Below are 24681 nucleotides of genomic sequence, written 5' to 3' on the forward strand. Positions count from 1 at the left end.
AAGCACTGGAAAAACTGGAAACAGTCAAATCTGTCAAGTTATATAAATAATATATACAGTATTTGGCTCAAAAACTAACATGTATGTACATTTTGCACAAGTGAAAAGAAGATGTGACGATGTTAAGTCTTTATTGTTGGAGCTGATTGTCATGGGGCATTAGAGGAAGCATTCAGAGGTTGAGAACAAAATGAAACAAACTTCACATCATTGCAGTACATTAAACATATCCCTAAGTAATCTCATTTTCATTGCCCCTTCTTACCTTGCTACCAGCTTATCAAAATATATACCTGACACTCATTGAAATTCCTGAAACAACCACCAGATGGCTTATATTCTGCAGCTAAACACACTTCACTGAGAAACATACCACTGTACTGTATGAACCAAACCATTTCTAACACTTACTGTAAAATCCAAGTGCCATAAAAACCTCCAAAAACATCACTCGACAGCTAGAAAACATTTACAGGAAGTAACAAATACAGCAGCACCTACTGTGTTTTGTCATCTCATGCACTTAACAGTAAATCCATGCTGGGGATCTGTTAAAAACAAAACTGGAAATACTGGATTTGAAACATCACTGACAATCCACTACAAGAGGCTGGTGTGTGACCTATTTGGCACAAGTTAAAATGTATTGCTTTCTTTTCTGTTTTGTTTTTTTTTTAAATACCAGTTATGATGAACATCAGCATGAGAAATGGAAAGTTCTGCACCACCAAAATGTCCCACAGTCTACAGCAGGTCACTATGCACATTTTACAGTCCTAAAGGAGAAACAAAGGACATTTACAGTGTATAAGCACCTCTTCATGGTTAGGACAAATCCAAACAGAGGCTTTGGGTTTCATTGTTCAAGCAGGTCCAACATCAGAGCATCAGGGTTTAGTTTCTGTTTTCCAACCTGCGGTCCACAGACCACAGGGGGCTTGTCTGCTCTGAGGTTAGATTTACACATGTACATCATCAGAATCACTTAAAAAGAAAAAAGAAAATAAAGAAAAACAAAAAAAACTTGATCTTCACTCAAAAATGGTGTGATCTCTCAATCCCTAAACCCCCAAAACACACAGATTATTTGGTTTTAGCAGATAGCGGCTGACAGCTAATATTAGGCATGTCAAGTGGACCTGCTGACTTTGAGGTAAAACAATAGATAAAAAGATATGAAAAATGCACCTTGATATATCTAGTTTTTGAGGTTAGTTTTGACTTGTACTTTCTACAGTGTGTAGCCTGTAAAGATAATGATTTTTGTGGTGTCTTCCAAATTAAATACTGTCTTTCCTTAGTGATTTATTACTTTGATATTACCCAATGTGTTTTGGTTTTTCTAGTGAAAATCAGGTTTTTAATGCTCAGTTTATTACATCAAAACAAATAAAACTGAAGAAAAAGTCCCTTTTTTCAACAAAATTGATCATTAACTGAACTGAGGTGTCTACAACCACTGTCATTGATCAGACTACATGTGTTTTATTAGTGAATTTATTTTGCAGAAGATGAGTTTCCACATTCACTGTGGAGCCTCTGAATGTCCAAATGGTTCATATCTGATGTTGATGAAAAGCTGAGAACCTGCATTTTACCTGAATTATTTACATGTATTAATATAATTAGTGGTGGAACAGTTATTAAATATTTTTGATGTGTAGGTGCTTTTGGTCTTTAAGGGTTTAACAGTTCTTGAAATGAAACAAAAAGAAGGCGGACTTTAATATTTCTACTAGTTTATACTACATGATTTCTAAGACATTTCTTCTTCCTTTGCTTCAATGCCTCTGGGTTCTTCCTTAGACAAAATGTCATGTTTTCCATTCCATTGAGTATATTTCCTCCAGAATTTCATCCAAAGTTTAGTCACATTGCATTGTTTCTTGTGATGACATTTTTACATGATTTTAAAGGTATATACATTCTCCTTTTCCTCTTCTATCCTTAAATATTAATCTGAGATACACAATTCAAACACAAATCAAAGGTTCCTGGAAACTTGTAGTTAAAAAGTTTCTCTAATGTCTGACTAGTACTGTTCCAAAATGTCCTCACATTTAACCAAAAGATATGAGAGTGACTGGCATCCATGTGCCCACAGTCTCCAGCATGATTTTGAGGTTCGTTTGCTGTTTGGTTTAATAAATGGATATTTATTGCTTAATTTATTACTCCGCCCACTGAAGGGAAGGCAAGGGGTATTGTTTTTGGTTCGGTTTGATTGTTTCTTGCTTTTCTTTGTTAACACTCTAGCAGCAAAACTATTGGTTGAATTCATACCAAACTGGGTTTATAGATTGCCAGAGACTAAGAATAGATGTGGCTACATTTTGGGAAAAGTAGATCAAAATAAAAAAAAAAAAATTATGAATTTTTAAAAAAAAATTTCTCTCATTTAATTATAATGGGTGAAATTTCTAATGTCTATAAAAACATCAATTTTGTTTCAGTTTACTTCAAACTTGGCAATTGATATGCTGACATCACCACATGCACAGACATGATGACATCAGCTGGATCGATGCCAAAATAAGCTACAACATGTGTGAGGGGTGGGGTTTGTTGTGCCTGGCACCACTTGTTAATTTAGGTATTTAGTAGTTTGGCTCTAATGTTTAATTCAACATTTATCTACAGTAGGCTATAATAAAGTTAAAAATAGTTGTGATAATGTTTGCAATTACAAATCCACTAAGTTTTGACCTCTATTTATTATTTCAGTCAAATGTAAGAGTAAACACTATTAAGGTTATTTATTTTTGTATAACATATACTAACTACTTGTGTTTAGGCCTTACATATTCAACACTCATGTTATTGTGAGTACGTGTTTGCATTTGTGATATCCTCAATGATGATGGATCTGGTTGCACTGTTATTCAGTAAAAGGAGATGTGTCAATAAACTTACGCTGATAAGAAACAAAATTAATACTGTATATTGTTCATTTGTAGTAGAATTTTGCAGCAACAGAGCTACTTCTCTACTATTTTGGACTGAAGGTGGTGCTTAAAAAGCATCACACTTTTACCTTTTCCCTCTAATCTCATCAAACAACTAATATTAAAAGGAAGTGACACTAGTTCACAGTTTAATTCTAAGTAAAAATGACAAGTTAATTCACCCAATCCCCCAAAAAGGTTATTGCTGCCGTGATAACAGTCAGTTTCTGTAGAATATAAAGGTGTAAACTACCCACTGGCATAAAAATGACTCATAACTGACCTTTTCACTGCAGACATTTTGAGTTTACATGGCAGAACAGTAACAGGTGTAATTACTTCACAACAGGCAGGAATGTGCTACAGTTCCAGGGTTTTGTTTTGTGCATCCTGGTTTTCTGGGACAGTTTAATGGAACAGATTCATCATTAATGTTATTGGGTTCACCAGTGTTTTTCCTGCTGAGACAACACAAAAGGCTCGCTCTGAAAACGATCTTTTTGTGGTTTGTTGAGAGAAAGAGACCCGTTTTAGAGACAGTAGGAACCTGTTGATTACATTATTTTAGGCCTTATGTATTTATTTATTTTATTGTATTTTTCTGCTGAATTGACCTGAACAGGATTAACTGGTTTGATAATTGGCTCTGCTTTTACAGTGAATAAGCTATGATATACCCGTAATTTAAAGCAAATTAAAGTAAATAAGCACATAGACACCTATAGTATGTGAAATCTGACTATGCCAAGATCAGAATCTGTCTTTGTGAAACTGGACGCTGAATCGGATTTGGAAATGATGCTTGAGCTCATACATGTTTACTGACTGATAACTGCATGTGGAGTTAAATCTTCTCCACAATTAGTACAAAAAGGACTGCATGACATCTGGACTGCAAGTCGTACCTTCATAAAAAGCCTGTGCATCTCAAATTTGTATAATTTGTCACATATATGTGTATCTATTATTCACAAAAAGTATCAAACTACATCTTAAAAGTCTGTTTTTTTGTGGTAGAAGAATTTTTGTGCTTCATCACAGTCTTCGAGGACAGCCTTGAGTGGATAAATAACAAGTTTGCAGATAGAACATTTTACGATCAAATCTGAGCATAATGATGAGCGAGGGAGGCTGTTGACGTGAACTCTTGTCATTGTGTGCTTTGTGATCAGGGCAGCAGCGTGTGGAAGCGTTATATTTGGAAAGAAGAAGAATGTTATCATGCAGTTCTGACATCTTGTCGCTACAGTAAAATGTCTCCGCTCTGTCCTCCACACTTAGAGGTTTTGTTTTATCAGTCCTGGCTTTTATCAGCCTGAGCTCCTCCTAGCGTCATTGACCTGATGGACTGAGCCAACAGTCCCAGCTGTGATCGGTCCAAGTGAAGCCACTGTGACGGTCGTTTGTTGTACCTGAGATAGAACAATGAAAAAGGTCATTAGGAAAGAGTTGTGGTGTTTTCATTGTTCACTACTGGCTTTTAGGAGCAGTGGATGAGTATTCAGGTTTATTCATCTGGGTTTTAATAAAAATACCAATAGCACCTCATCAAAATAGAAGTTCTGCAGTCCTTGTGCAGTAAAACTTGTCAGCGTTATGATGTTTTTAGTAGGGCTGTCAAATGTCATCATGATTAATATGATTAATTAATGCAATTAACCCATCTGCAGCACAGAATGACTCTGACCACCTCTGCCAATGCATTTCGGCAGCTTGTCTAAGTAGAGTTAGCATCACACATGTGCAAATGGGCAGTTGATCTGGTAGTGACAGGCAGCAGAACCAACCCATAAAGATGGAAGATGCTAAACAGTACATTCGCCCTCTGGATGGAAATATGAGGACAAAAAAATCCAAGACAGAACAGTCGACCAACATAAAGTATTATGCACACTCTGCAGAAAAGAGTTTTTTTTTTTCACCGAAGCACTTCCATCTTAAAATACCACATTAACACAGAGCATACGCTGGTCGGGGATTCTGCTAGCACTTCAGCTAATGTGTCACCCAGCTTGCGACAAACACGTTAAGTGCATATATATTTCCTTGTTCCTTGAGTCTCTTTGCTCATGCAAAATGAAGTGTGAATATAGACCAAAAATTAATTATATTTAATCACGATTAATTGAAATTAATCCACAGCAACCCTGTGATTAATCTGATTAAAAATTTTAATAATTTGACAGCACTAGACTTTATAGGTTTTTTTTTGGGGTTGTTTTATAAAGTTTATTGAGCTTAAAAATTAGGAGAATTTTTTAAACCCACAATGGAAAGTTTCATCCTTCACTGTGTCATAAACATTCAACATTGTTATGTTGTTTCCACTGGAGGACAGTGGAGGCTGGTTCATTGGGTGTACCCCCCTTAAGAATAGGTGTTTAAACATATTAATTTTAGCAAAAATGTCTCTGAAATAAAATATATGTTCCAAGTGCAATGATCCTATGATATATAGCTCATGTCATCATTTACTGAAGTTGTTTTTACCTGTGTTTATTAAATATGTATGAAAATGTCCTCTTCCTGCTCATGGAGTCCAAGATGATTATCTGTTTTAGCAGGTGACATGAAGCTGTTTTCTCATTGGAGAATAAAAGAACCACTTTGTGCCCTGTAGCCAATCAGAATTGTTTTTTGTTTGTCCTGTCCTTATGTAATTGGATAATTTTCTCTGGGTTGCCATGTGGCTTTAAGTGATATCCAGGGACTTTCAGGACTCCAGAATGAACATAAAGCAGATGGTTAACCTCATCCAAATATCACAGGTAGGAAAGTTTAGTCGTCTTCAGTCAGTTTCACTACAATTTAGTCTCCTCCAACTCTTGGTTTTTCTCAGGGATACTAGTTTAATAGATTATGAGAAAAAAACACTACTTGGCTATTTAATGATGTAGTCATATATGGCTCTATTTGGAACATTAAAAATGTGACTGCACAGAAATGTACAACTGTGTTCACATTGTCTTGCACCCCCCAGCTTTGTTTAGCACCAGTCATCACTGGTGGAGGAAGTACCTAAAACTTTCAGATAAATGTAGTGGAGTAAAAGGATTTTCCTTTGAAATGTATTCCAATCGAATCCAACTTTATTTATAAAGCACTTTAAAACAACCACAGTGGACCAAAGTGCTGTACAGATGACTAAAAGCACAATAAAAAATAATAAAAGCATTAAAAAAACATTAAAATCAAATAAAAATAGATAAATAAAACAAGTCAAAATATAAAAACAGAAACAAAATATCAACATTGCACGAGTGTCACCAGTGTATTAGAAAAGACGCATAAAGATGCATGAAATGGAAACAGTAACAAAACAGCGCAGTTTTTGGGTAAAAGTTGCTGGTTCTTACCTTCTGGTTTGAGCTCCAGTTCGACTCTGAGACACTGTGTCTGTACTAGTGGACGAATCAGCAGCTCCAAACAGTTTGGCCCAGCGCATCCCCCCCTGACCAGGACTGACCTGGACATCTGTGTCCCTCTGCTCCATCCTCTCGTCCTGCCTGCTGTCCATACTTATCTGGGACCAGTTATCTCCATTATTCTGGCTGCAGTCCTCACCTTCCACCACACCATCCAGAAGGGACGACTCTGCAGGCAACCACCCAACAGAAGGAGCTGAGAACGGACTCCTGTTGGCATACGTCTCTTGTCCGTCCTGCTGGAGGTCTCTCGGACTTTGAGGCCCAGGAGACCTTTGACAGTGAGGACCTATGTGGAGGGAGCTCTTGGTCTGCTGGGTGCTGTGGGCCTTCCTGTCAGCCTGCAGGAGAGGCCAGCTGGTCACTAACAGGGCTGAGCAGGGCGGAGGTGGACAAACACCCGTCTCCTCAGGACACAGCTGTCTGTTACGTAACATTCGAGGCTCCAGTAGCAAGTTGAGGTCGAATGGCAGCACAGAAAGAGGCTGAAGCAGAAGCAGCAACTCCTGAAACAAGGGCTGACACCGGCCCAGCGACATGGACAGGAAGCCCCAGGAGTGGTAGTATGTCGTTATGATGTCTGGAAAGACAGCATTGAATGCAAAAGGAATTCTAATGATACAATAATTCTAACAAAGTATGACAGTCATTTCATCTTAATCACTGACACTTACGGTATATTCACCAGTAACCCTTTCATGCATGAATTATCATAAAATTGATTCTCTGCCATAAGGGTAGCATCCTACTATAATGGACATTCTGTGTCCAACGCGTTTCCGATGTGAGTCCGATCGATGTCCTGATGTTGCAGCACAGGAGGGCGTATGGGTGCAATGCTGCTGTTGCACCACGGGAGGGCGCTATCGTACAATGGCACCACGGGTACAATGCCGCTAGTATGATAAATTTAGGAAAACTTAATGTAAATGTAGTTAATATTCATTAATAATCAGACAATCGGAGTAATTTTGGTTTCGTTGCTCTGCATGTAGACCAAAATTAATTAGGAGTAATTATTGCAAATATTATGGTTTTAAGTGAAATTTGGAAAACACCATGCATGAAAGGGTTAATCAGAGAATTAATAATGACCCAGATCTCACAATAAAATGAAGATTATATAGGAGTTCAATGGTAGTTTTTTAGACACTACTTCCCCTTTTGTTTTGTTTTTTACACAATGTACAATTAAAATGCACAATAATTTCCTTATTTACCATCAATAACCTGAAATTAGAAGGTTAATGACTGTTAAAATACCAGAATAAGGAATCACTTATAATGATAAATAAAAAGCCAAAACACCTGTTGAATACTAAGATATGCATGTTATTATACAATTAGTAAATGGTGAATATATTTATCTTCATATAAAGTGTTACTACTGTTATTGTTGAAAAAAAAAAACACATAAGGGTATGCTGCCAGTTTTAAGTAAACATTACAGACTATGAGAACACTAATATAATGTTTATTTATCTACAAGAACTTTGAAAAAAATAACCCTCATAACATTTTTAGGGATATGTAAACAAAACTGTGGCCATTTCATGTGAATTTCACATAAACCTGACTCACCTTTTTGACTCTGAAGATGACTGAGCCAGAATTCCAAAGCTCTTAGGCTAAAAGACAGTAAATAGTCATCAGGTTAGTTTTGTTTGTGCATTATTTAGTATGTTTTAGTCTCCTCACAGTATTTTGAAGACAGCTATTATCCCACCACTATTCTGAATATGACAGTGTTGTGACTTTATCAGGCATCATGTAAACAGCATACTCTGTTGGGATAGTCTGAGTACGCCTTTTCACAAATGTAACATTTTATGACTCTGGTTATAAAAAGATTCTTTGGATTTGTATACGGTGCATTTGGAAAATGTGCATCTTACAGCATGTTATGGCCCATGGCCCCTGTTTATAGTCAGTTAGTCAAGACTAAGATCCTCTCTGGTAGTGATAAATTAAAATAAAAGAAAAGTCTGCATTTCTTAGTCAGACAGAGAAATACATTAAACATTATGACAGAGGATATGAACCAGTTTATGGATATGAGAATATATTGCAGATCTAACCTTCTCTAGAAAGTGTTTGAAGGAACAAAAGATGAAGGCTGAGTTCAGACAGTGGAACATATGTTAAAAGTGGACAAGCCTGAAAATAATACTATTTTAGGAGTATGCACAGCTGCATATATTTAGGAATATTAGTGGAATATCCATTTTGTTAGCCATGTAAACAACTAAACAGGAATTCTGCCTTTTTTAGAATAAGGCTAAAGAACTGACTGATTTGCGTACATACATAGTCAGTAATTCATGACACCGGTCTACATGTAAAAGGCTTCCAGAATAAAAGTAGTGAAACTTTACCAAGTTTGAGTCACAAGTAAAGAAGTTTCCAAGCTCTTGGGTCAAAACGTGAAATTCTGAGAATTAATGAGAGAATGGGTTTTACTCAAAAGGAATGTTTGTGTCAGAGCTACTAGATCTACTTTAATTTCTGCACATTACAATACATCCACTTTACAGGTTTGAGTGGAAGATGTAGAAATCTGTTGTAAAAATGTACATAAACCATTGTATATGTGTAATAACATTTTATCATATACATTGAAAACATCAGCTTAACAGCACTCTTGCCAGTTGTTTTCCAATTCTTCTTATTAAAGTATGTAAGATTTAGCACATTTTGTCTCTGCGACAGTTAATTTCTAAAAAAAAAATTAAAACAAAAATGTAGGCCAGCATTATCCTTGGTCCAAATTTATCCAAATTCTGATTCTGCATACATATTTTTATGGGTGAGAATAGAGAAACTGTAACTTTATCAGTGAAGCCCAAACGTTATTATGTTTACTGAATAAATTGATGAACTTTTCAAAACACTGTCTTTGGAGTCAGAATCCATGTGTTATTTTCTGATTTCCATTCTTACTTCAGCAGACCCATGATGAAGGCTCTCAGTCTCATACAGTGGCTGGTGAGCTGAGGACACTGTCTGATTTTAGTGACGAGGCTGTGAAGGACTCTGGTGGATGGACCTGCAGCAAATGCAAATGCAAAAACAGTTCAGACAATAGATCTCCATCATCCCAAAAGTCAAAATATCCAGCTCTGGATGTCAACCTGACTGGGACATACTCAATATTCTTTACATCTGAATCAAAATTTGGTAATACCTATCCTAGTAGAGACCTCCACAACCCTCCAGGAGTGATTACGACGCTGCCCGATGATCAGATCCAGTTTGTGATCCCGAAGACCGTCCTCTAAAATATTCTGTATCGTGGGACACAAATGCTCCAGCACCAGACCAGCAATTGTGGGACTTCGAGAACTATTACCCAACCGCATCTGGAACCCAGATTAGATATCACTCTTAATCACAAACCGCTTCCTGCTGACACAACTAATGTGACTGAAGACACAAAATCTAATTTCATGTCAGCACTTTTCCACTGAAACTTCAGGCTCTGCCAAGTCATACCTTTTCTTCAGGATCTCGGCTGCTGCCAAAATGAGCCATGATCAAATCCACTGCCCTGCTAACAGCCCGCAGCAAACCTAAAATTATCAGACCAGAAAGGAAATTATACAGTAGAAGAAGAATGTTGGGGCCAGTAGATAATATTGTCAAAATACTCATCGAATGAAAATGCTGTGTAGTTTGATTTCTGAACTTCAAAATAAAGAGAAAAATACCCTGAAATTGCAACTATTTATTTATTTATGTATTTACTTTGGAAAATTCTTTAAAATTTTTATTTGCATTACAGATAGGGTTGGAATAATCTACTGTATTTACAGAAAATGAGACTTGAAGGAGTCCGTGATGGAAAAATGAAGAGGATTTTTACCCCACAAACTGGGTCAATGCAAAGAATTGTGGGAGAACCCTTTCATGGCTGATTATCATATTGCAGAAATGCAAATGTGAATGAGAGAAGTGAAGATGAAAGACTCCTCCATTTCACCAGTTATCCTGAATGACTTGCATTTCCCTGTTTGTCTTATTCATATCATACTGACTAGTCTCTGCAAATGTCACAGTAAATTGTTTATGCATGTTGATGCTGCCTGCAGTGCTGCACCACACTGACTTTCCACTGCTGCTGCTGCAAACATCTATACAGCTAATTACCCATCTCAGGGGGCTCATGTTACATAATTAAATTTGCACTATATGGCCCTTATGGTAGCAGTGAAATAAAATGATCATGTGTATCATAAATCTTTTTTTTTTTTTTTTTTTTTAAGTACAGTCTCTCTCATTCTTTTTCGTTCTTGTCAGAGCTCATAGTCGAACACACATAGGCTACAGAGCAGAAGGCTCAGCCAATCCTGTGCAGGGAGAGTTAAAAATAGGTCATGTTTGAGAGGAAGCCCCTTCAGGGTATTGAAGGCACTGCTGCAGCACACTGAGTCTTTATTGCTGCTCTTCACAACCGCTTATCACTGGATAAACAATCCAATCAGGAAGGAATCCACTTCCAATTCATTCACATTTCAGTCTAAATTACACTCAGACTATTATCTCTGTTTTTTTCTCACAGTTACACTATTGTAATGAGCTTCAACAGCCAAAAATCCAAACGATGATGAATTGTATAAAATGCAGTAATTTTACACTGTCTGCCCATTTGTTTGAAGACTGATTTTAGCATTTCACATGTTTTTTTCCTTTATTGCCTCACCCAAAAATAGATCTAAACTGTCCTTGTAGCAGCCTGTGAATAGTCTGACATCCACAGGCAGCAGGATGATGATTGTCTCCTTTCAGAATTCAAAAACAAAGAGCAAACACATTTTTTCACTGTCAGGGTTCATCAGCTGTGAAATAACTCCATTCTACATCAGTTTTGTGTTTAAAATCACTTATTTTAATTGAAAGGCTTTCTTTTAATGGCATTTATAAAAATAACTTCTTATATGTCCTCAGTCATGAAGTTGCACTGTCATTATTTTTTTGTATTTTCTTCATCCATTGTTTCAAGTTTGATTCCTGTTTTATTCCCATGGGCACTGCAAGTCATGATTATTTTCATTATTGATTAATTTGTCAATTTCTTGATTAATTGATGAGTGGCTTCAATTGAGTTGTTGAAGATGTTTGGTTTGCTGTTATCAAGGACTAAGGAAAACAGAAAATATAAAGCATAAAAGAAGCTAGACTTGGAAAATCATTATCTATTTTTCCATAAAACGTTACTTAAACCAATCCACTGATCAAAAGAACTGATTTATTTAATAGATGAGAATAAATTAATCAAATGATCATTGCCAAGTCTGACAACTGTAGATGGTATTATGCTCTTCTTACTAATATCATTAACACAGAGTTGTCCATGAAGTTGGAATAAAATATTTTTTTTACCTGTTCTCATGAAATGATTGTGACAGTGTGATGGATTCTTGATAGATACAGTGTGATTGGAATGCAGTATGTAATCATTGTGATAACTGATGTGTAGAAATGGGAATCGGTTGGTAGGTAGGTTTAAGTGTAAAAAAGAGGAATGTGTCTGAAAACAAAATTATTCCAACTTTATGGCCATCAGTGTATGTTCCACCTCATGCTTCACACAGTCTGTTGGATCTGAAGTCGTTAATTACCTCTTCGCTGCAGGTGACTGATAGACATGGACTCGTATGATGTATCAGGCGAGAGGCAGAACTCCGTGGGCGGCCTGTCACTCAGGATCAGAGATTCACTGTGCTGACTCTGACTCTGCTTCCCACTGAATCCAGCAGAGTCCTGGATTTGCAGCCCAGAAGCAGCCAGAGAGAACAGGGAGCTCAATGAGGAGAGCGGAGCGACAGATGAGAGGGCAGCTGTGAAGCTACTGTGAAAAAAGCCAGAGTCGGTCACAGGTGCGGCTCGATAATGTGGCAGTTTATTTTGAGTTTGTTCAGGTGTGGGCGGGGTGAGGGACACCTGCAGGTTGGGCTGATGGGTGTCAGCTGTTAGGGTTAAAGTGGGTGGTGTGTGAGAGAATGCTGAAAGGTGGGGACTGTCGGTCTGGGAGTGACTGGGTGATTTATTTAGTTCAGTGTGTGGATGACTCTGCTCAGGGGTCAGGTGAATCAGGTTCTGGTAGGTGGGGATCTTAACCAGACCACACGGATTTGGTGCTGAGAGCAGATTTTTGCCTGAGTATGGGCTTGTTTTGTCTTGGTCCACTTTGACGTTTGGGTTGGAGTGTGATGGACTCATGCGGGTCTGGCCTCTGCTGGACTGGCTCCATGTGCGTCGGTAGCTGAAGCACTCTGGGCTGGGTGAACAGGTCGAGCATGTGTCAGAGCTGGAAGGAGCCTCCAGGAAGATGGGAAACTGGCTGCCCATCGGAGAGAGCTGAAGATTAGAAAAGCACTGACTTCTTTTGCCTTTAAACTTGAAGCTCGGCTGGGAGCTAACAGCTTTGTTGCTTTTTTGGTTCATGTACTGCTCCAGAAGACAGCCCAGGTGCTGGGCCTGGGACGGAGGCTCCCCCGGTGGGATCAAAACAAACGGCTGGATGGGTAGTGAGGTCGGCCTCTGGGCTTTACTGTAGCGCATAACTGGAGTTTCCAGTGAGCATGCTCCTACAAGGGAGGTAAAGGATGAGATAATGAACAGGAATAACAGGAATACACTACAATGTCTGCTTTATCATGGCATGATTAATTGCATTTTTGGGATGAGGCTAATGACGTTCATTTTGTCTTCTGTTTGTGTAATTATACTTTTCTTTTTTTCTTTTGTTCAGACAACGTATAGTTTTTAGATATTACCTGGTTGACAGTTTCGACTGTGACTCCAGTCTCCTTCAGAAGCGTCATCCAACGTGCTGCTGATGTGTCATTTATCAGCTCGTTGGCTCAATGGACCAATCAGAGCCCATCGAGCCGACCATGCCTCCTCTGCCTCAGGTGGTCTCTTGAGGAGGGAATCCCAGGTGTGCGAGAGGGTGTACGCCCCCTCGTCCCGGTTGATGGTGCCGCTCACCCACTTCCTGATCTCTATTGCCTCCTTGATCCAACGTTTGAGTTTGTTTGTTTCAGATGGTATGATTGTGCCCTTATCCCAGTCCATGACGGGCTCTGATTGGTCCGTCAAGCCGACCAGCTGATACATGACACGTCAGCAGCACGTCGGATGACGCTTCTGAGGAAGACTGGAGTCACAGTCAGAACTGTCAAGCAGGTAACATCTAAAAACTATACCTTGTCTGAACAAAAGGAAAAAAAAGAAATGTATAATTGCATTTTTGGGATTTTCAATTTTCGGCTTGTATTTTGTTCTCCTACTTATAAACTTGGTTGGAATCATGATGTTACAGACATGTGACAGTATAAACGTGTCTGCCTGTAGGGATTATTTATTGATAGAGTAGTTTTTTTTAATACTCTCAAAGACACTGATATCAGAATGTATTTTTCTGTAGAAACCTCATTAAATAGCAATGAATAGGACTATAACATTACTGTTTGTTCATTAACACTAAGTAGAAATGGATATTGCCTCTCTGTGTTCTTATCAGACATGCTGTAGTCTGACAGTCTGCATCAGGGACAGTTAATATTTAGCAGTCACAATTAAAACTACTGGGGCCATATTTTTGGGCAAACTCACAAATCCAACTACCACACAAGGTTAGGGCAGGCACATAATGCTGATGGTGGTAATGAATGGCAACCCTGTGAAATCTAATATGAGGTTTATATGACATGTCTTGACTTACGTGTCTAAAAATAGCTAAACTAAGGCTGTATTTCCAGAAAAAGTCAAACAAACTAGAAAAATGCAAATTAAGTGCACTCCCATAAACTGGTTTGGAGTGAAGAAATTAGGATGCATTATGTTGTTACCATTAACATTAATAAACAGAACAGAACAATAGGTTTCTGTTGCTGATTTCCATGTAATTCAGTTTCATCATCATACCATCCAACCTGCTGCACTACTACACATATTTTAATGCTATGTAGGAAAATTCTGGGAGATACTGGGAAGGTTTACTACATCAAACATATTTGATAAAAATGTTACCATCTCCCACTATATGTGCATCTACTCTCTACAAAGACCAAAACACCCTAAACAAGTGTATGTTCTCTCATATACTGATATCGCCGTGCACATTTTCTCATGAGATTCTTTCGCTGACTCCCTCCACTGGGATATAGATAATCTTGCAAGCAATTCTTTGTGTCGGTGCTGAGGACCTATGACCTCTTTAGAAGTTATAGATTTTCACTGACTTGTTGCTTCAGAGAAGGAATTGAAAAATCAGGATGCATGTAAACATGCAGGATGGTGAAATTATTGTTTACATAAAACCTTCAAGCCTCTATTGGAAGAATGAAAAATTGAAAAACATCAAAAGAATATTAGGTTTGCTCTTTTCTCTTTTGAGAATTCAAAAGAGAGTAATTACTGTGTCATGATGTACACTGTTACTGTGAAATAAAATTACTGGAATAGACGATTTTGGTCATGTTGTCCTCCCTACTACTCCTCTACCGCCTTACCCTTTTCAGTGGGATCCATACTGCTTTGCTCCTGGTCCAACATCACAGATGGCTGTGTGGACGCCATGCTCATGCCTTGGCATTTGCTGCTATGTGGGCTACGCTGACTGGGGCACAGCGAACAGGCCACGTGGGAGACGTTATGGACGCTTTCTGTGTGTTTCTTCCTGTAGAGGGCTTTCTCAGTCGAGATGTTGGCAAGCTGATCATCATCATCGTTTTGAAACTGGGAGCAGTCAAACCCAGAGCTGCAATGAGCTGAGGAGAACCTCCTTTCCTTATGTTGATCCTCTCTCTCCTGATGGTGAAACGCGAAACATATAAGTACTTAGGTTTAAAGTAATACATTTGATTTTCCATTTTCTCATTTGTAACAAATGTTATTTTAATGGTCCAGAAGGCAATCAGACTGTAGATGTGTATTTACAAATAAATTGTATCTTGTGAGTTCTGAATCCTCCTCAGTATCACTAAGAAACTGAACATGGTGATCAATATTGTTAAATCAAATAAAAAAAACTAATTCTATTTATATGGAGCCAAATCATAATAAAAGTTATCACGACACTTTAAATTTAGAGCTGGTCAAGACCAGAATCTTAATAAGCCAATTCACAGACACCCAACAAAATCCTCCTGTCCTGCAGCATATGTGCAATTTTCTTCAGAGCAATTTGTGCCTTCATTTCTAATAAGATCACAAAAGTGTTCCCAATCTTCCAGTGTGAAAAATCTATGAAAAAAACAAACAAACTCAAAATTCTCTATTGGATCTAGATCTGGACCATCTTCTAGGAGGTCTGAGAAATGTCAGAGACCTACCTTGTATAAAAGGTTCAAGATGAAATATATCGTAGTTTTTGAGTTACACATGGATCTGATTGCAATATACTTGTAGGATGATAAATGAAATACACACAAATACTTTGCACAGTGAACTCATGTAAATGCATGAGTTTGCTAGTTTCTAATGTCAGTAGTTACAGACACTGATAAACAAGTCTTCTCTAGAGGGTTTTTGTTCTGCCTCAGTCATTCTTTCAACCTTTAATTAAATCTCAAGGAATCATTGAGGGCCTGGCCTCATTTTCAGTGTTAATGTATGTTTTCTAGGTGTTCCAGGCAAATGCAGTGAAGAGACTAAACGCTGTTTTTCCCAAATTCAGAATTTGCTTGGGGCATTTTGATTGTCTGACTGTCACCATCTCAATATAGAAGTTCTCTGTTGACATTTAAGGCTTTGTCACATCTTACAATAAGAGGTAAGTTTGGGGATTCCATGAGCTACCATTTGATCGCATTCTTTCTGGTTTAAATTAAATGTGTAGATGATCCTCCTCTAGGAGATTCTCCTTTATATTTCTCATTTCGCTCTTGAATGTTCTACCTGCCTTCAGCACTTCGTTTTCTAGATTTTGTTGCAGTAAACACTGCAGTTTCCCCATGGTGGGATCAATAAAGTCATATCTTATCTTTCGCTTTGTGTTTTCTGTTTGTATTCACTCTAAAATCACCAAATAACGGTAAAAATAATAACCTTCAGTTTGTCTTTCTGTTGTCTATCTGTGTCAGACTGAGGTGGGGGGCTGCTCCTGCTCTGACCCTCTGGGCAGCTGGTGAGACTGGACCAGGCCGGGCTGGGAGACTGAGAGGACAGGTCACATGTCACTAGTTTGTAGTACTTCTGGTTGGTCCCGATGGCAAGCGTCGCCTGGCTTTGAAGGCATGCAGTCAGGTCTGAGACCTCCAGAGAGGACAGACCTGGAGGCACAGGCTCCAGGGAGTAAAGATTGCAGTTGGAGTCGAGGCCCTGAGGAGACCAGGAAGGGATAGCATCGTCTTTCAGGGGAGAGTGGGCAGAGACATCATCATGTTTGAGGTCAGTCGGAGTCTGAGGAACAGGATGGAGGTTGAGGAACACAGATCCTTCAGCTGACGGTTCCATTGCAGGGCTGCTGAGATCATGAGGTGTGGCAGGGTTGTTGCTTCTGTTGTACATGGTGCAGAAGTTAACCAGGACTCCGTCAGAACTGTTGCAGGAAGAGTCGCTGTTGGAGAACAGCTCTGGGGAACATTTGTGTTGGCTGTGGATGAGGCAGGACATATTATCCTTCAGTCTGGCTGAAACCTGCTCCCCACAAGCTATTATGCCAGATCTCATTGGAAAGCACTGGCACTTGGTTTGTAGTGAGTCAAGCTGGTTTGGCTGGTTTGAAAGCCATTCTTGGTCAGGCTCAGAACTAAATATTGTCCCTTCATTTTCCCATTCACTGTCCATGTCACCAATAAAATCTCTTGAACCATTATTGACAGGCCAGTTTGAGTTACCGTGCAACACAAAAGAGGAGTCCTCATGATATCTGTGTAGATTATCCCCATCACTGTCCTCATCCTCCTCTTCCTCGTCCATTTCTGTATTGGGAAGGAATGAGTTGTGTGAGCGCAGACTCACTTTACCCTCGCAGCTTTCCTTCTTCATTTGGGAGCTGTTCTCCTCCGGTGAAGATGAGTCGTACCTGCCGCTGCTATCACTCGTCCCCTCATCTTCAGTTCGGTCTTCAGTGAGACTGCTGTAGCTGCTGGAGAAATGTCTTTTCCCTCCATTGAAGGCATGCTCTCGGTTCAGTGAGTCTTGTTCCGGGAGGGAAACGGCTCGGGTCAGTCCCACCGAGCACAGACGGCTGGGCCTCTTCGCTGAGCCGCATAAGGCCTGGACGGGAAGGCGCCAAGTGGGAAGCTGAACAACAGGGAAGTGGCACGCAATCAAGGTGTCACCTGAAAGACTGGATGCTCCGATCATGGTCATACATGTAGGTGGATGATGGTGACTGACTCCATGTTTAGAGAGTTCAATACTGAAAGAGGAAGAGAGAATTTTAATACATTAGATTAGAGAGGCTTCAGAGACCAATGAACATGTTTTGAATTCAGTATAAATGACTGAGAGATAAAAAATACAAGTGGGCAAATAGTGATCTTATACTAAATGCCTGAATTTATGTATAAATATATTTTTAAAAAATTATTTATGTATTTGCTATCAAGCTGTTGCTTAATTAGTAGAGATTGTTCATTTGACTATAGCACATAAAACAAATATAAATATGATGCAAACATACAGGCATAATGGTTCATAGTAATGAAAAAGTAATGACACTGATTTTTTTTTTTTTTGGTCTCATGAGATGGAGATGGTTTTGTTGATGCCACAAAAATATTTTCAGTGTCCTGACTAGGTACGCATCAAATATGCTTGAACAAGCATTTGGGGAAATGTATACGTTATCTCAGCTGATTCCATAATGGAAATATTTTTGTGCAAATTTGCGACAGTCAGCGTTAAGGGGTTAAAATGTATGAGTATAATACGAAATGAAATACTATTCAATTTCATATGGCAGCATCACAGAAAAATAAAAAAGACACCAGATAATATATCACATATCTAAAGCCATGCAGCAGAAAAAGAACCAAACAAAAAGAAAACAGGGATCATCAGCAGTTAAAATAAAATAAAAACAGTTAAATGACAGGAATAGAGAAATAAACCCTGTTTATCTTTTCTCTTATCTGTTATTATGAGTTACATATTTGCATAACCTGAACTCAGCCCTCACCATCGAATATCTGATGTTCCCTCTTCTTCTTCTAATGTGTCCTGATTTGTTTTCTGTATGTTATATGATGAGTTTTTCTTTTAACAAACCACTGCAAACATCAGCCCAATTTCTCAGATTCAGTTTGTGTGTTTTCTGCTTGAAAACAGATCAAGCTTTCAGTTCAAGTTGTCAAAGGTGATGAAAAATGCATCAAATCCCCTCTGTGAGAATATACTTAGGAGGGAAAAAACATTGAAAAGAGATAACAGATGAACTACTTCTTTCATTAAGACCCATTTGAACTAGTTTCACTGAAATGAAAATATTTTGCACATTTGAGCCTTAAAGACATGGTGCACACATCAATGAAAGTTGAATAAATCATGTTTGTATTAATCTCCCTGCGGCCCTGCTCCTTGATTTTCCACAGTTTTCTGGCATCTGTGTTGTTTATTATTCAGGTCTCATCACATGCAAAGATTAAAGAGCAAACACTATCTATATATACAGTAGGTGTCAAAGTTATCGAGCTGTCTCGCTAAGTGAGACAGACTCGGAGCCACAGGGACCCAATTATGGACTTAGATACTTCATATGTATATAAAGATCTACTGAATACACAATATAAGTTACCAGGGGAGATTTGATTTTCTTCTTTAACCTTTATTTGACCGAATTGACTTCATACAACAACAGAGAGAGCGCAACACAACCAAGGATTCAGGTACATGAAAATCAAATATCAAAGACTTCTTTTAGACTGAATATTTATTTGAGTGTCCTGCATTATTTCTAGCATCCAGCTCATATGGACTTACAAGTCACTTTAACATGGCTGCCCTATGATAAATAATAGTTTCTAAATTTACATGAAAGATCATCTTGCTGCCTGACATCTTCGATAAATCTTCCCAGAAACAACAGCTGCATATTAAAAAGCCATCAGACAACCAAAACAAATGAGGATTCTTCATTTGGCTCTTTTATAACAGACACTTTATTCCAAAGTGCAGCAGAAGACAAAATGAAATCTATCTCACAAAGAACACAAAGATATTTTTCTTTAGGAATGTCTTGAGTACATAAGACATTTGCATTCTCTATGATTTTTAAAATGAATGTAACTTGTAAGTTTGAGCTTTAAACTAATTTCTTCTTTTCACTGCTCCATGTGAATCTTTTGTTGTTTTTAGTATTTATATCACATTCCAAATTATTCATGAAAGTAAAATTCAAAGGAACCTCTTGTGATCAAGGATAATTGTATGCACGACTGCAGTTAAAGATCTTTTTGTCAGTCTTTCCTCTGGCAACTGCACAAGGCTGTTCCACAATCTCACTATTTCACCTCTTTGTGATACAAGACATGGTTCTCATTCTATATGTCCTTCAACAGTGTGCTTAGCAGTAAATTTATGCACTCCAGTAAAGCACCTTGCTCCCTGATTCTGGACAGCATTACTGTCAGGGGCATCTTCAAAACCTCACACCCCTGCAGCATAAAATGAATATGAACCTACCTACAGAATTATAGAATAGTGAAAATAGTGGGGAAAAATGAAATGTAAATATCACAAAACTTTCAGCCAGATGCAAATCAATTATATGTGTCACATCAGACCTGCTGCCAAAGAAAAAGGTGATTTTGCAACTGATTCCAAGCAAATGGAACAACAGGATTAGACATTTTTTTGCAGCTCAATACAAGGTTTCCAGGGACAAATAACATGAAGACTTGGTACCAAAGACAGGAACTTCATACTGTTTAGGCCATGGATGTCAAAGTCATTGTAGTTCAGGGGCCACATGCAGCTCAATCTGATCTCACCAGTAAAATAACAAATGACAACTCCGTATTTTCTCATGTGTTCTCAAAAGACAACTACTTAATTAGGGCTGTCAAAATTATCACATTAACGTGGATTAGTCCATCATTATGATTAATCCGATTAAAAATTTTAACGCAATCAATCCATCTATAGCGCAGAATGGCTCTGAATGACTCTGAACATCTCTGCCAATGCAGTTCAGGCAGTTTGTCCAAGAAGAGTTAATGCTGTGCATGAACAAATGGGCAGTTGATCTGGTAGTGTCAGGCAGCAGAACCAACCCATAAAGATGGAAGACACTAAACAGCACACTGACCCTCTGGATGGTAATATGAGGACAAAAAAAACCCAAAACAGAACAGTCAACTGACATAAAGTATTATGCACACTCTGCAGGAAGGAGTTTTCTTTTCACCAAAGCACTTCCAGCTTAAAATACCACATTAGCATGCGTTAGTCAGGGATTCTGCTAGCATTTTGGCTAATGCGTCACCCAGCTTGCGACAAACACATTAAGTGCATATATATTCCCTTCTTTCTTGAGTCTGTTCGCTCATGCAAAATGAAACACAATTAATATAGATGAAAAATGAATGATATTTAATCATGATTAATTGAAATGAATCCACAGCAACCCTGTGATTAATCTGATTTTAAAATTGTAATCATTTGTCAGCACTATATTTAGTAAATATTTGTCTGCGTCATTTTTGCACTTTACAAATTCATCCTGTGGGCCTAACTGGACCCTTTGGTGGGCCGGTTTTGGTTTGCAGGCCTTATGTTTGGCCAACCGGTATAGACTGTGATGTAGTCGATGACAGAGAAGCAGAGCTGAAATAGCTGTATAAAATAAAAAATATGGTAGTGTTTAAGTCTGAGAGCGTATGAGGCAGATCTTCCAACTGAAGCAGTGAGAGAGAGAGAAGTGTTTGAGTAAAGGCATCCGTAAAATACTATAAGGAGACACTAAGACCTGAAGTCCAACTGCAGGCTTATCCTGTCAGACTGTGTTCTCTCACTTTCCACCACCAGTCCTCCAGTTAAAGTCCTACTGTGTCGTCTTGCTCTGGCCCTCAGGAAAGCCTACTCTCTATAATTCAATCAGCCATTAACAAACTCCTCCTCTCTCAGGCTGAATGGGCCAACCACAGCCTCTCACAGCTACTCAGCTGCTCTGTAACTAGGGCAGCTGCACTGCAGAGACACCTCAGTACGGGTAAATACATTTTTCTGTACTCAAGTCGAAGAGTTCTGAGATGATCATGTAGTTTTTCCTGATTTTCATGACATTATACAGACAACACCTAGAATAACTAACATTCACCTGTTTGCATAGAGACAAAGAGATGAAAAGTTGCAAATATATAATAAAAAAACCTCATACTTGATCATATAAAATAAATTGAGAAAACATCTGTGTTTCTTTTATAGGCTTAAAATTTTCCTCTTAATTATCATGTTGCAACAATTAAAACAAAATTACAAACATGTACAATACTAAACACATCAGCCACATGCTCAAATGTAGTATTACCCTATTATTCCACCGTGAGAATTCAAAATACCATGAACAGTCATCCTATGAATCTTCTTAATCTACTGTATCAACAATTCAACAATTCAGTTCATGTAGAAAAAGCTTAATCTTTCTTATTTAAGCCTAAAACATACATATCACGAGTGAAATGTGTGTGCAGAGCCTCAGTTTGTCTTGTAAAGTACATCAAACAAAGATTTTATCAGTTAGTAGTTCAGATATGTGAGGAGATATTTGAGGAAGACGTTTTGACTCAAAATAGAAAATCTAAAAACCTCTTTGTGCTCTGTGATGAAAAACTATGCAGTGAGACACTGTTTCTAAATAATTCATACCTGTTATAGCTGAAATGAACTGAAATTATTGGATTTATCAGAGAGGTTCTGCTAGAGACCGATATTAGCATATGTGGAGGCAGTAATTTGCATTCAGTTGTTACTACATTTGATCAGTATATATTATAACTGATTTGGATAACATTCTTAAAATCCGTTATTAAAAAAAAAAAAACGTTGACAATTCCAGCCTCTTCATGTACGAGAGATTTTAGAAGGGTTATGATCCACTACCTGTGCATTTAGGTTATATGGCAGCATATAAAATACACTATATTTATAGGCCTCCCTACATGATCTAATTACACTGAGCTTTATGCCCACATGCATATAAAAGTAGCCAGCAGGCAGAATAAGCTCTGTTATTCCTGAAAATCACTATCCCATTTGGCACTTAATTGCATAACTCTATAGCTAAAGCCAGTTTATGGATTATGGCTTTTGCCGTAAGGACAATGTCTGGTCCTAAAGAAAGATATGTCTTGATCTGAGGGGTTCATGAAATAAAAATGTAACCTGATTTAGACAAGGACACCAGGCGGATAAGTGTAATGTGATGAGTGAAAAGGTTCATAAAAATAGCATCAGTAAGAAGCAGATACAGAAAACAAACAGCAAATTAGTTTAGCTTTTCATTGAACCACATACTAACCAGTTTGTTGTCAATTATCAGGATTAATGTCTTAGGTAATGTGATATAAGATAGACTATGATCCTCCAGGGGGCTACTTTGCACTGAATCTGGACTCGTCCTGTCTACATTTGTTTTCAATAGTTCAACAGTTCAATACCACAGGAGGAAAAGTAGGCCAATGTGACTGACTAGATGTCTGCAGAGGACTAACAATAACAACTGCAACATGGGTACGACGCCTGAGTGTTTTCCGGACTGGAAGGCCCAGACAGAATGTATGCCTGAAAGAACCATGTCCTTTGGAGCACGCTGAGAGATTTGGCATTAACTGAACTATTTCACTGGAAATGTCAGATCAACTCAGTCACTTCACATGAGAGATGGTACTGTAGGTCCGTGGAGGCAAAGCACAGCACAGCCCAGACCGACGCTGTTTGTTGCCACAGACTCAGTAATGAGCATCAGTTCGGTTAAAGCACATCATTACTGCTTACACTGACATCTGGTCATGTGCAGAAAAGTTGGAGTAAAAAGTTATTAGATGTAAACTCTTCGAATAAAGGACATGCTGTGTTTATGTATGTGAGAGAGTTTGATTTCATAACAACATGCAATATTTATTAACCCTGTCATTCATAGTGATCACCACAGTGGACAGCTGTTCAAAAGTCTTCTCTTATATGGATTTTGTTGTTTTAGTTCCATATCAGCCAACACAGTGGACGCTTATGTATCGTCCCATCATCCCATACACTGCAATTTATACCATTACTGTAAATTTGCTGTTTTAGATAAACCTGATCTGCACTAACATACTTGATTGTCGAGAAAAAAAAAAAAAAAAGCTAATTGTTATTAAACTGTAATTAACACAAAAAGTTTTGTTGTTGTTGTTGTTGTTGTTTTTTCTTTTTGTTTTTTTTTTTTTTTTTGTTTTTTTTTTTTGGTGGTGGGGGGGGGGATTATCTCCATGCAGGTATTGTTAAAATGTGAGAAAACATCAGATTAGCAGCAATAAAAATGTTTTTATCTCATAGTTTTCACACAATATATCAGTAAATACATGTTTCTTTGCTTCTAAAATCAAACACATGATGTCCAGCTGAGTGGACATTTTTGTAACTCCATGAAAAATAGGTTCATTTAAAAAGATTAAATCACTTTTTTTTTTTTTTATGCCTACAGAGGAATAAAAACACAGGGGGAAAAAAATCTTGATAAAGGTTCTCATAATTCATGCATGAAAGGGTTAAAGAGGGTGAAACAGGGCAACTTGCAAGAAAACAAGCAATTTTAGTGTGCACACGTCAGACACAGGATTCCCCTCTTGCAAATACACGAACACACCATAAAAAGTAACACAGGAGCAGATTAGAATAAAATGCAACTAATATCTGAACAAAGCCCACATAAAAAAAAAAAAAAAAACAAGCGCCCATGCATTTGCGACCACCCTCTGCAGCGCATCTCTGTTTAACATCCTATTATTAACACCTTACTTGAACACAGCCTCAGTTGCAGCAGATCTCCATCCTCCTCCTGCAGGTGACTTTGTTTTCCGAGCTTCTCAGAAATATGCGGTAAGATCCGAAGGCATGAAAGTATTCTTATGAAACAAATGTTCTTAAATTCATGCTGATGCTCGGTGCATGCGGTAGACGCCAAAAGCCGCCATTAAAAGCTTATTCTTTGCATCTCTGTCATCTCACATCTTAAGTTTGATCACATGCACGATCTGGATTATTTATAACTACAACATCTGGGTAACATGAAACCGGTCCGACATGGAGATCCGGACAGGCACAGCGGTCCACACGCCTCAGCATCAGCACCGCTCACACCGGAGGAGGCTCTGCGT

General features: G+C 38.2%; 1 protein-coding gene across 3 annotated transcripts; it reads right to left on the reverse strand.

Annotated features, from left to right (window-relative positions):
- Nucleotides 1-3458: 3458 nt before the first annotated feature.
- Nucleotides 3459-24681, reverse strand: LOC115429782 (iporin). 3 transcript variants are annotated; one of them, XM_030149500.1, is made up of 10 exons: nucleotides 24323-24681; nucleotides 16424-17741; nucleotides 14962-15190; nucleotides 11989-12957; nucleotides 9863-9939; nucleotides 9555-9729; nucleotides 9311-9416; nucleotides 7952-7998; nucleotides 6302-6950; nucleotides 3459-4357 (listed from the first exon to the last, which is right to left on the reverse strand). In XM_030149500.1, exons 2-10 carry the CDS (start codon nucleotides 17690-17692, stop codon nucleotides 4240-4242), a joined length of 3639 nt encoding a protein of 1212 aa, XP_030005360.1. In that variant the 5' UTR covers nucleotides 17693-17741; nucleotides 24323-24681; the 3' UTR covers nucleotides 3459-4239. The 3 variants fall into 3 exon arrangements, with proteins under 3 accessions (XP_030005360.1, XP_030005358.1, XP_030005359.1); XM_030149498.1 differs by having other exon boundaries at nucleotides 14887-15190; nucleotides 24323-24679; XM_030149499.1 differs by having other exon boundaries at nucleotides 14887-15184; nucleotides 24323-24677.

Source organism: Sphaeramia orbicularis, chromosome 12, assembly GCF_902148855.1.
Source record: "Sphaeramia orbicularis chromosome 12, fSphaOr1.1, whole genome shotgun sequence".
In the NCBI taxonomy this organism is placed as follows: domain Eukaryota; kingdom Metazoa; phylum Chordata; class Actinopteri; order Kurtiformes; family Apogonidae; genus Sphaeramia; species Sphaeramia orbicularis.

Coding starts and splice junctions, on each gene's coding strand:
- LOC115429782 (XM_030149498.1), bottom strand. CDS start 17,692: ATGACCATGATCGGAGCATCCAGTCTTTCAGGTGACACCTTGATTGCG. Junction 9,730..9,862: donor GCCGAGATCCTGAAGAAAAG/GTATGACTTGGC, acceptor TCTGGGTTCCAG/ATGCGGTTGGGTAATAGTTC. Junction 9,417..9,554: donor GGAGGTCTCTACTAGGATAG/GTATTACCAAAT, acceptor CATTTGCTGCAG/GTCCATCCACCAGAGTCCTT.